Source organism: Balaenoptera ricei, chromosome 16 (assembly GCF_028023285.1).
Source record: "Balaenoptera ricei isolate mBalRic1 chromosome 16, mBalRic1.hap2, whole genome shotgun sequence".
In the NCBI taxonomy this organism is placed as follows: domain Eukaryota; kingdom Metazoa; phylum Chordata; class Mammalia; order Artiodactyla; family Balaenopteridae; genus Balaenoptera; species Balaenoptera ricei.
The window spans coordinates 49532364-49545544 of record NC_082654.1 but is presented as its reverse complement, the minus strand read 5'-3'; the positions used below and the strand labels follow the sequence as shown (position 1 = coordinate 49545544).

At 48.5% G+C, this 13181-nt stretch overlaps 1 protein-coding gene across 1 annotated transcript; it reads right to left on the bottom strand.

The window, feature by feature from the left end:
* Positions 1–8878: 8878 nt before the first annotated feature.
* GDF2 (growth differentiation factor 2) lies at positions 8879–12843 on the bottom strand. Its single transcript, XM_059900544.1, has 2 exons — positions 12498–12843; positions 8879–9831 (listed from the first exon to the last, which is right to left on the bottom strand). The coding sequence occupies exons 1-2, from the start codon at positions 12841–12843 to the stop codon at positions 8879–8881; spliced, it is 1299 nt and encodes a 432-aa protein (XP_059756527.1).
* Positions 12844–13181: the final 338 nt, after the last annotated feature.

Here is a 13181-nt window from a genome sequence, read left to right as displayed (position 1 = left end):
TTGAGTTAATTTTTGTGTATGTGTATATTTATTTTATTGTATGAGGAAGGGGTCAAGATTTTCTTTTTCCATGTCAATGTCCAGTTGCCAACACTAGTTGTTGAAAAAACTTTCCTGTCCTATTGAATTGCCTTGGCATTAGGTCAAAAAGTGATTAACCACATATGAGTGGGTCTATTTCTGTACTCTCTGTTCTGCTGTATTCTGTCTGTTTTTTCACCAATACCACACTGTTTTGGTTACTATAGTTTATAGTATGTCTTGAAATCATGTAATGTTATCCCTCAAACTTTGTTATTCTTCATCAAAATTATTTTGGTTATTCTAGTTCCTTTGGATTTATATGGATTTATCCAAAGCCATGTACATTTTAGATACCAATAATTGATTTTACAATCAGACAATTGATTTGGATTGAACTGAAGCTATAGATCAGTTAGGGGACAATTGACATCTTAACAATACTGAGACTTCCAATCTTTGAAAATGGTATAACTCCATTTATTTATGTCTTCATTGATTTATCAGTGTTGTATGGTTTCAGTATATAAATTATGTAAATATTTTGTTAGTTTTATTTTTATTGTTTTTGTTCTCAAAAGTATTTTTATTTATTAAAAGACACTGGTATTTACCTACAGAATGGGAGAAAATATTTGAAAATCATTTATCTGATAAGGGTCTAGTATCTAGAACATATAAAGAACACTTACAACTCAACAATAAAAAGATAAATAACCTAACTTTTATTTATTTATTTGTTTTTAATTTTTTAAAACATCTTTATTGGAGTATAATTGCTTTACAATGGTGTGTTAGTTTCTGCTTTATAACAAAGTGAATCAGTTATACATATACATATGTCCCCATATCTCTTCCCTCTTGTGTCTCCCTCCCTCCCACCCTCCCTATCCCACCCCTCTAGGTGGTCACAAAGCACCGAGCTGATCTCCCTGTGCTATGCGCCTGCTTCCCACTAGCTATCTATTTTACATTTGGTAGTGTATATATGTCCATGCCACTCTCTCACTTCGTCCCAGCTTACCCTTTGCCCTCCCCGTGTCCTCAAGTCCATTCTCTAGTAGGTCTGCGTCTTTATTCCCATCCTGCCCCTAGGTTCTTCATGACCATTTTGTTTTTTGTGTTTTTTTAGATTCCATATATATGTGTTAGCATATGGTATTTGTTTTTCTCTTTCTGACTTACTTCACTCTGTATGACAGACTCTAGGTCCATCCACCTCACTAAAAATAACTCAGTTTCGTTCCTTTTTATGGCTGAGTAATATTCCACTGTATATATGTGCCACATCTTCTTTATCCATTCATCTGTCGATGGACACTTAGGTTGCTTCCATGTCCTGGCTATTGTAAATAGAGCTGCAATGAACATTGTGGTACATGACTCTTTTTGAATTATGGTTTTCTCAGGGTATATGTCCAGTAGTGGGATTGCTGGGTTGTATGGTAGTTCTATTTTTAGTTTTTTAAGGAACCTCCATACTGTTCTCCATAGTGGCTGTATCAATTTACATTCCCACCAACAGTGCAAGAGTGTTCCCTTTTCTCCACACCCTCTCCAGCATTTATTGTTTCTAGATGTTTTGATGATGGCCATTCTGACTGGTGTGAGATGATATCTCATTGTAGTTTTGATTTGCATTTCTCTGATGATTAATGATGTCGAGCATTCTTTCATGTGTTTGTTGGCAATCTGTATATCTTCTTTGGAGAAATGTCTACTTAGGTCTTCTGCCCATTTTTGGATTGGGTTGTTGTTTCTTTGATATTGAGCTGCATGAGCTGCTTGTAAATTTTGGAGATTAATCCTTTGTCAGTTGCTTCATTTGCAAATATTTTCTCCCATTCAATATTTTGTTAGTTTTATACTTAAGTATTTCTCATTATTTTCAGGTGTTATTGTAAATGATATGTTTTTCTTAAAATTTTAATTTCTAGTTATTCATTGTGTATTAATCTTATATCCTGCAACCTTGTTAAACTCATTTATTCATCCACTGTGTTTTTAATAGATTCCTTAGAGTTTTCTAGAGGGATATTCATATTGTATTTCTTTCTTTCCCATCTACAGATTTCATTTCTTATCCTTGCCCTATTGCACTCCTTAGGACCTCTGGGGCCTTGATCCTGATCTTAGGGAGAAACAATTCAGTCTTTCATCATCAGTGTAATGTTAACTGTATATCTGTTTTTGTTTTGTTTTGTTTTTTGATAGATGCTCTTTATCAGTTTAAGAAAATTCTCTTATATTCTTAGTATTTAAGAATTAAAAAGAAAATCATGAACAACTGTTAAGTATCGTGGAATGCATCTATTGAGATGATCATGTTTTTTCCTCTTTAGTTTGTTAACATGGTTGATTACATTGATTGGTTTTCTAATATTTAACCAGTCTTTCATTTGTGGGATAAATTTCTCTTGGTCATTATGTATTATCCTATTATATGTTGTTGGATTCAATTTACTGGGGTTTTTTTTGAGGATTTTTGCATGCTCATGAGGGTTATCCATATGTAGTCTTTTCTTTTGGCTTTGGCTTCAAGGTAGTTCTGACCTCATAAAATGAGTTGGAAAGGATTTTTTCTCTTCATATTCCTTAATTTTTTCTATTTTATGGGACAGTTCATGTAGAATCGATATTATTTTAATTATTTGAAGAGCTAAGTAGTACTGCTCTAGGCAAGGAAGGGCTGGTTCTCTTTATTCCTTATTCCCACTTCCCAACAAAGCATGTTTACAGTTTTGTGCCATGCAAGGAAAACAATAAGTCCCAGAATAAAGATCATTCCAGCTGTTAATCACTCACATAAGAAGTGTTCACATAAGAAGTGTTCAGAGCCCCCAAATAACATTATTTGCCTGACGCAGAAGAGACCTAGGGTAACTGTGGGTGCAGCGCCCACTGGCACCTCCAGGGGGCGCTGTGTGTCAGACAATGAGCTGGGGGGGGCGGGGCGGGGCGGGGGTGGTGCTCTGAACTGGGATCAGTTCTGAGGTGTATCTGGCGCTCTGAGTAGTGACCACGGTCCTGACGGCAGTGGGAACATCACCCACATGCTTTCTCTGCAGGGGGTAAACCTCTATGAAGCGCGTGGCTGCCTTGACTCTGCCCTGTATCAAACATTTTCTGTGCAGTAAGGACAGAAATTCAAGTTTACAGACAATGAAAGTTGTGGCCAGAACCAGCCTAAAGACAAAGCACAGGAGTGCAGGGCTTAAAGAGGTTCTGGGAACGCATGCTTTTTACAAATAAATGAGATTTATTTTAAATTAAATCTGGAGAGAATTTATGCATAAGCAGTCATTTTTACCAGAGAGGTAAAACCATAAGAATAGTAAACAAGGGTCAAGTAGGTTTCCTGCTGCCCCAAGTCTGCAAGGTCTTGTGCAGTAAGTATTTGTTCACGGGTGATGCCTTCATTCATAGGTCTTGTTCACATCCTGCTTCTAAGGTGATTTCTCCTAAACCATCCTTCCTCCTATTTTATGGGTGAGGAAGCTGGGGCTTGGGGAGGTTACAGAACATGCCCAAGATCACAGAGCTGAGGAGCAGTGGATTGGCCGAAGGAAGGGAGGACATTGCCATCCTCCCTTACCTGGGTTTTGGTTCCTCTCTTTGTGTCGAAACCCCAGGCATGGACTTGTGGGGAGAGGGGGGGTTGGGGACATGAGTAGGGCCTAGATCCCCTATGGCTTTAGTAACCCCAGCAATGCCATGTCTCTGTAACTCCAGGGCAGATAGTCTGCTGGATGCTGATGTGAAGCCTGAACCCAGAACATCTCCCCCCCATCCCATGGGAATCCACAGGATAAGACGGATGAGATGGGAGTGGTGGGAATGGTGAATGGAACACAACCTTGGAAATCTAAGAGCAGGTCCACCTGGAGGCCTTGGAACAGGTCGGGGGGCAGACCCTGGAGGGCCTGGAGCTCTGCTCAGGCCACTGGGCTCAGCTGTCCTCAACCTCTGATGTCCTTTGAGCATCTACTCTCCAGGAGGTCTGTCTCCTGCTCTCTCCTGTTCATTCCTCTCTCTCTCTCTCTTTCTCTCCCCCCTCTTTCTTTTTCTCTCTCTCCAGGCACTAAGAAAAGTCTCCCTTTTCTTGTGCCAGCTCTTTTCTGGAAGATCAGGGAGCTAGCACGCCTCATGCTATAATTCTTCCAGCTTTCCCTCTCAGTGGTGCTCTTTGGCCTGGTTTACCTGTAGCCCTCTCTGTCCACATGTGTTGCCTGGGGTGGCCTCACCCTGTGTCTGGGGTCATCGGTACATTGCTGGTGAGCAGGGCCTGCCCTCCAGATGCTGACCTCACTTTTCCCCCATGACTTAGCCGTTCTTCTTGCATTTCTTTCTCCCAGGTTTATCAGACATGTCTGTATATGTATGAACCCCAATAATTAAGAGGCATCAGGATTTTCTCCATGAGGCCCCTGGGTCCAGGCAAATCAAGGAAGTAGAGAGCTGTCTTTGCAGTTCCCAGATGTCTGGCTACATTTCAGGTTTGGGTGCCCAGCACATGGAGGACCTCTGGTGCATGTGCATGGGGAGGGCACATGTAGGCAGAGGTGACTCTTGCTTCCAACCCAGGTACAGGTAGGAAGGCCGAAGATACTGGGAGAGCATGGGGAAAAATGAAGAGGAGGGAAATAAAAAAAGATAATGAGGAAAGAAATGAAGATTCGGAGTGAAAGAGTGTAATAAAAGGTAATAGTGAAGCTCTAACGTTTTTCCAAATATTACTCAGAAAGAGAAGCAAGAACCTACATGAACTTTTCCAAAGTACCCGGGAAGCATTTGCATGTCATTTTGGGGGTGACAAGCAAGGACCTCAAGACTCAGTGACCGTTGATGTGACCATGAACCAGTGAGTGACCTGGTCAGGACCTGAGCCCAGGCCAGGCAACCCCACACCCGGTGCTCTTCAGCCACCCTGCTGCTCCCAACTGCCCTCTGCTATTGGCCCCTGAGCTGTCCCTGACTATGGACACCATATAACCTGTCATCCAAACAGAGGCCCTAATTTCATTTATACATGGACAACACGCATTAACCAGGCCCATCCCAGACAAATCAGGGTGATGGTCACTGAGCCAGAGGAAGACGTCGGCCAAGCACTGCCCAGCAGGAACATGGTCCAGGCGAAGAAAGGACAGTCGGGCACTGATGTGGATGACCTGGAAGGCACTGGAGGTGCGGCCCCAAATGGCCTCCAGAATGCAAGTGTGATACTGGGGTCCTGAGAGGGCCACGAAGCTCACATATTCGCTGTCTAGCTCCTCAGACCCAGCAATGCTCTCTGGCTCCTCAGCCCCCATCAAGACAGCTCTGGTGTCAGGCTCTCTGGGAGGAAGGGAACCCTCATCCAGAACAGAAGCTCACGGGAGAGAGCCGCAGAGGAGCAGCCGTTTGCTGCGGGCCCAGGGACATCTTTCTGCGGAGCGGAGTCGGCTGCTGATGAAAAGGGTTCCCTCGGGGAGGGGTGCTCGTCTTAGTGAGAGGTGTTCAGGGAAGCTGAGACAACGGTGTGAGATTTCTACCTGAGTTAGATGATCTGATTTGAACAGGAAAGAAGTTCCAAAAGGTTTATTCAGTCTGGTCTCACGGAAGCCATCTGTGCGCCACCAGTGCGGCCTGTCTAGTATACAGTCTCTGGCCTCCCCTTTAAGGCGCATCTGGGAAAAGTGGGACCCCCTTTGTGTCAGGCTGCTCCCATGGGAGCTGCCATGTAGATGGAATGGACCAGCCTTTGAGAGCCAAACAGCGTTGCTGCCTTTGGTCACAGACCAGAGAAGCCCCTGCGCCCCCTCGGCGTGGGCCAGGGAGGAGGGGCAGAGCTGGTCCTTTCACTCAGACCCCGGGGAGGCTCTCAGCAGCCAAGCTCCGACACGCTGTTCTACAGGATCATGTCCGTGTCTGGGCCCGAAGCAGCCTCCAGAGTGTCCCTGGGACTCGGGAAACCAAGATGCCAACCACACACAAGCATCTAGAACCAGCTGCATTGTTTGCGGGGCCAGGCACAGAATGAAAATGTGGAACTCTTGTTTAAAATTTATTATGAATTTCGAGATGGCAAGACCAGAATGTGACACCAAGCGGCCCTGTGGGACTGCCACTTCATATCCGTGATCATCACCCTGAGAGGATAAAAATGAAAACGCTTCAGGACACACTACAAATGCAGCATTGACTGTGGCAGTCATTAGGCAGAGGGCTGATTGGCTGCGTAACAGAGTGTCCAGAGGATGGCACTGTTGGATTTCATTCTCTGCCTGGGGCTGAACAAGCTTTGGAGGGTCTGGTGCAAAGAACACAGTGAAATGGAAGGCAGAGGGTGTTTCTCAGGATCTCCTTGCAAGTTCTGTCCCAGCACATCCGTCCAAATCACTTTGTCCTGAGCCACAACCCTCATCAGCCCTCCAGGGAGTGACTGAGGTCAGAGGCCCTTGGGCCTTGTCCCCAGAGGACTCGGTGCCCCAGGAGGCTCAAGATAAGAGGTCAGTAGGACCCCACACCAGGCCAATGGCAACCAGGAGACAAAAGCACTGTAATGTCCTTTAGAGCCAAGAAGATCAGAATTGGAGCATCAAGAGAGGGGCCAGGGGGTGTGTGTAGGGGACACTAGAGCTGGGCCTTCATGGAAGGTGGACTTGGGCTGCAGAGCTGGGGCCGGGGCAGTCACCTGAGGGCTGAGAACAGGGGGTGGCCTTGAGTGTATCTGGCTGGAGCTGGGCGTCTGAACAGGGATGTAGAGGGAGCGGAGGCTGGAAGAGTTGTGCAGGCCCCAGGACACCGGGCAGACAGGATTTACGGCCGGATGTGTCTCTCTACCAGAGCTCAGCCTCCTGCCCCTGACATGTGGGGAGGTCAAGGAAGGCATGGGGCTGACTGTCGTTTTCGACTTGCAAGTATCCACTTCACACCTGCTCACACCCAGGCCCGCATACCCACACACGGGCTCTTACACAGACGCGTCCATTCCCCCTGACCTGCAGAGACACCGCCCACATGTGTCCACCCCTCTCCGTGACTCTCCCTTCCACTTCCACCCAGGGAAAGAAGGGCCTGAAGGGAGGGGTGGGCAGGGTGTGGGGCTAGGGGACCATCAGGCCCAGGTCTCACACCCAAGAAAGGCCACAGATTAGACTTCTGAGTTTATTTCCAAGTGAGACTTTGATGCAGGCACAGAAATACACCACCGGGACTAAAAGATGGCTGTCATCCATCCTTACAATTGAGCAACATTGTCGTACCAGGAATTAGTATTTTCTGTAACTCCAGTAATTAAACAATAATGTTTTTATTGCATTTTTGTGTTAAAGCTGTTCATTGGTTCCATGTAAACATTTAACACAAACCATTAAAAAAAAAATATTCTGGGAACTTCAACCAGTGGGAATGGCCCAGGTCTCTCCAGGCCTCCTATAGGCTCTGCTCTGGTCAGCGGTCAGAACTTCCTACTCCACCCCATTCCATGTGTGACCTCAAGAGTCAGAGGTCCTCTTTTGCGGTCAGTGGGGAAGGAGCCTGGTCCCAAGGCCCAAGCCCAAGCCCAGGGCTGGACACACATTGCTCAAGAAAGCCAGCGAGTGCAGCCAGAGCCAAATGCGGCCAGTAAGGACCTGAGTTCGCCAGTGGCCAGGAGCCCTCCCCCAGGAGGACTGGATGTCATCACCTGAGTACATGGAGCAAGAATAGGGACGTTGCAAATACCGAAGCAAGAGTGCATTTATTCCAACAAATTCAAATCCAGGTCTTGTCATCCATGGAGTCCTTGTGGGAGGGGAGCCCATGGTGTGTGAGGCTGGTGGGCTGGTGGTGCTAAGTAGCTGCAGAGACACAGGCCACGGGCTGCCCCACCCCTCAGGGTTAGCTGTGCACCCCCTTCCAAACCATCTTGCAGTTTGAGTCCACAGCGGCGAGTGACCCTGTATGAACCAGCAGGTCAAAGTACCTCCAGCCAGTGTTCACTGCAGCCTGAGGGCTTCCGTCCTGCCCTCTCTCCATCCCGCAGTTGCTTTAGGGGATAGTTTTCAGTGACTCAGGGGTCATCCTATAGAGCACCTGGACACTGAATCAGCAGAGGCGCGGAGCGGTCAGAACGTGCCCTGGACGTGACAGGCAGCCGTCATCCTGCTGGGTACTGGCCGGCCTCAGTCCCGTTTGCCCCGCACTCCCCAGCCCCCAAAGTCGAATTGTCTTCAGCTACCAGGTGACCTGCTAAACCTCAGTGGGGTACTTGGGGAGGTCCTGGGCTTCGGTGATCGACAGACCTATGGAGACCCGTGGGTTGGAATCATGCCATTGACTGTTGCTACTTGAACTGCCCGAGTTTTGGCTTCCGCGTGTGTGAATTGGGAGTCATGACGCTCATCTCACAGGTTGTGGGAATAACATGGAGTGGGTGTGGCGCACACAGCCCATTCCTTTCCCCTTCACTCCCTGAGGTTATTGGAATAAACCCCATGCCTCTCACGTCCTTTAATTTCCATTAATCTCTGCGCATCTCCCATCTATACTCCTCGGCCTCGTTTTCCCTCAGTTTTCTGCTGACTCTGGATAATTTTTCTCTTGTCCCCTTTTCTTCATCTCCCCTTCCACCCCAGCAACACTTCCAGGCTTTCCTCTTCTCCCCAAACCCCCATTGCCTGTTGGCATCCCCTCGCCTGCAGTTCAACCCAGTGGTGTGTGCTTGGGGTGGGCCGTGAGAGGGAGAGCAGGTCTTTACCGCAAGGACCTGGTGGCTCCCCTTCCTTCTCCAGGCTGCCACCCAGGTGGACTTAGTCTCTGTCATGCCCAGCAGGACACAGCACCTCTCACTAGGAGCCCCCTCCACCCTGCCTCCCCCACCCACGGGCCAGGACTACCTGCACCCACACTCGGCCACGCTCATCCCTTCGTAGTGGTACTTGAGGGTGGGGACCCCCATGTCATCCTTGTAGAGGATGGAGATGGGGCTCAGTTTGGTGGGCACACAGCAGGCCTTGCCCACCTTCATGGGGAACTTGAGATGCACCAGGGTCTGCACGATGGCGTGTTTCGTCGGGGTCACGTCGTCAGCGAGGGGGAAGAAGCAGCCGCCTTTACATTCAAAGGCATCGTACTCCTTGGGCGCGATGATCCAGCTGTCCCAGCCGATGTCCTCAAAGTTCACCCGCAGGGAGGTCTTCTGACAGTGGTTGTTGGCCCCGGCACTCCTCTTCCGTCTGGCCGAAGACGAGCTCATGGCCACGTGGCTTTGCACATCCTCCTCCTCTTCCTCGTCCTTCTTCTCACCTGCCTCCATCAGGCCGCTCTTGAACAGCTTCTTGAGCACACTCTCCTGCTCGTGGCCGATCATCTCCCTGAGCTCCAGCCTGGTCTCCTTGGTGCCATTGCCGCGGTCATTGGAGAAGACGACAAAGAAGGGCAGGTTTTTGGAGCTGGGGGGGACACTGATATCCAGCTTGTCACAGCCCTTCCTGTGACTCTCCACTGTCACTTCCAGTTTGTTTTTGCTCTTAGTGGGGTCTGCTCGGACCCACCTCTTCACAGCACCGGACACCTCAAAGTTCTCCCAGCCCTCGTCCCGGATATCCTGGGACACCAGGAAGGTCTTGGTTCCCCCAGAAGCATCCCAGGCACTGGCTCCATCCAGAACATCATAAATGACCATGTTTCCTTTCAGCTCGTGAGAGGAGTCCACGTGACTTTGACAGGAGAGGTAGAGTCGGAGCTCGGCCCTGGTGATCTGCTCATGCCTGGGAATGGAGATGTTGAAGAGCAAGATGTGTTTCTGGAAAGGGAAGTCTTCTGTGGCAGCTATAGAGATGGCATCTGAAATGCAAATACACGGTGACAGTCATCTGCTGGGAGAGTCTGTTTTCATAACACCAAAGCTGAGACTCATGGTTTAGATGAAAGGGCATCTGGCATGACATTGTCTATCTCTATCAAGTCTCTGTTTGGTTTCACTTAAGCCCTTAATGTAGAAGGGTATTTTAAAATGTACATTTGGCATCTTCCAAAGAAAAATAGAGGCAGGAGATGCATCGCATTGAAATTGACAGCTCCAGCTGTTTATTGAACATTTACTACGTGCCCAGCTTTGCACCAGGAGCTTTGCATATTATATTTCACTTTTCTCTTCACACTGACCCCCAGAAGATCTAATTATTATTCCACTTTTACAGATGTGGAGACTGGGACTTAGGGTGTTTAACTGCCAAAGTGCATACATCCTGTAACGATCCTCACTTTAAAAAAAAAAAAAAAAGAATCAAATAAACAAAACAGAAAAGCACACTGTCAGCCTCAGAGTGCAGATCCTGAGTGTATGATTTTAAAGGAGAGATCATGGGAGGGGATGGTAAAATTCCAACATTATGGCAATGTTAAAAATCTCAGTATCTAAATGGTGTAAACAATCATTCAGAATTGTAACTTCTGAGCAAAATGAAAGTGGATGATTTTTTTTAATGTTTGAGGGAAAAATATATTAACCTCAACGGCTTGGTCATGTTAGGCATACATAGGGCTTGCCTTTTAGCCACACAACTGTTTCACTTTCCCACTCCGCTGGCTGACACCCGGCCATTAGCACATCTCTATTATACCATGGCCTGGTCGCAAAGAGGGAAGAGAAGTTGTGTTTTTTGAGCACCTACTATGTGCCAACATGAGGGGATACTGTGTGCTGTCGTGAAACCCGGCAGTGTCTGACAGACTGAAGTGCCAATCCTGACTCTCTCCCTTCTAGGCTTGTGACCTTGGAGAAGTCCTGAGTCTCTCTGGGAGAGAGACTGTAGAATGGGACTCATCCTACCAACCTCCCAGTGTTGGTGTGAGCCTTCAACAAGAAGGCACATGGAACTTACCCAACACTGTCCCTGGTTCACAGCATATGCTCAATCAGTATTTCTGTGTCATCCCAAGACCGTCTTCCCTACTTGTGCACAGGTCCCCCACCCCCAAGCACGTGGCCTTTCACACAGCTCTCTGTGTCCCCTCACCCAGCATGGATGTGTCAGTCTAGCTCCTGCAGCATGTGGTGAGCCACCGTGACATATGTGAGTAGTGAGTGGGGTCCATGAGCAGTGCATTAACCACCCGCTGTGCTCTTACTGTGGCACACCTAGAAGATGGCCCTGGGACTGCATCAGACACTTAGAGAACAAGTACCCTCCCCTTCTGAGCCGTACTCAGGCCATCTGTGAAGGGAAGCATAATTGGTCTTCACAGCAGTACTGGCCACAGGCAGAGCTGGGATCAGATCAGAGCACTTGTTTCCAGGACATGGACAATGATGGGGGGAGTGGGGAGGGGTCACTGAGATGGCTCTGAATGCTGGACTCCCAGACTACAGGATTTGGTGATTAGGTCCAGCAAAAGAAGCCTGGCCTTTCCCTGAAGCAGAGGTTACAGACACGCCCCATGGGCATAGTGAGACGCTGGCGGTATCTGTATGACCTGCAGACCACATTAAAAAACAAAAAATTAGGCCCTGCAGACTTAATTTTTCAAAAATTAAGCCAGTGCTTTAGAAACCAGGCAAGTTCACATAAAATCCAGGATTTTCTTCTTCTTTTGGGCCATCAGAAAATACAGCCTTGCCGGGCATGCAGCATGACCACGGCATCCTTTAGCTAGGGCGTATGCCTGTTAAGAGTCTGCAGGTCTCAAGCCCAGGAGGGAAGAAGCCCTGAGTGCCTGGCTGGTTAGAGAGAGGCTGCAGCCTCTTTCCGTAGGGAAAGTGAGCTGTGCAGACAGGTGGGCCTGGGTCAGAATCCAGCTGCTTAACTAATATGTGAACTGGGCAAGTTCCCTCAGAGTCTGCAAGCCTTGGCTTCCCTGCTCACAAGATCATGTCACCTACATTGTGTGAATTAGTGGACATAAGCCCTAAGTTGACATTCGTTATCTTCTAGTCCTCCTAAATCAGGGAAATTATTTTATATTTAGAAAATAATTAAGTTGTCCTCCAATGCTTCTCTCTCGGAGGAATTTATCTGAATTTTAAACACCTTTTGATGAGAGAGAAATAGACATTCCTTCGGTGTTTAAAAATATACCAGTTAGTTGGAGGCTAAGTAAGTTGTCTGTGTCTAAGTAGGAAAGGGACAGTACGGGAAGGGGGAGGTAGGGAAGGGCTGGAAGGAAGGGAACTGGCGTTCCTTCAGCCCCTACTGTGTTAAATGTGGCTCTGGGCTCAGGGAGGGAGAATCTTCTAGAGCAGAGCTGCCCAGTAGAACTTTCTGCAATGTTGGAACTGTTCTGCAATCTCCACTGTCCTATAGGGTAGCCATAGTCATGCATGATTGCTGAGCACTTGTATCCAAGCTAGTGAAGCTAAATAACTAAATTATTAATTTTATTTCATTTAAATTAACTTAAATTGAAACGTAAAGTCCCATGTGTCCAGTGGCCGCCATACTGGGCAGCGCAGCCTTGGACCACTGAGTCCCCCACCCCAACCCGGGGCGCCCCGGTGGAGCCGACTCTACCTTCCACGCTGAAGCTGCGCACGATATTGGATGCAGGGGTGGATGTCTTGTCGGTGGTGTATCTGTTGTACAGGTCGATCATGTACTGCGGCGGCTCGGCTCGGGTTTTGTCCTGGGAAGGGACCCCGCTCAGGTTGAGGCTGCGCAGGAAATCCACCTTCATGTTCTCCAGGAACATCCTCAGGTCGAAGGTGCCCCCCTCCCGTTCACCTCCGGGCCCGCCTAGCAGGCGGTGGGCATCTGCCCCAGCCGACCCCCGCCCCCGGATCTCCAGTGGCTTCCCCTGCGCGGAGCAGGCCAGCAGGGAGAGCACAGGCAGGGCCACCCAGAGCGCCCCGCGGCACATCTTGGGATGCTCTAGCCCTGCTCCGGAGACTGCGGCAGCCGCGGTGTGTTAGCGGGTGCGGGGAGGAGCCGGGAAGGAGTCGGCCCGCATTGTCCTGCCCACCGCTCTGCACCGTGCACCCGGGCCAGTTCACAGGCTCTCACCCGCCTGCCGTCCCCGAAGTGCCCTCTGCTTGTTCTTATCTGGCCCTTGATGCTGTGCTCAGGCCTCTTATCTGAGGGAGCTCTCTGTTAATGAAGGCTCTATAAACATCTGACAAACACACAGGGCTTGTGGGAAGGACACGGCCTGCTGCAAAAATCTGAATTTCTCCGTGGGGTTATCGCCCCCTAATTAGG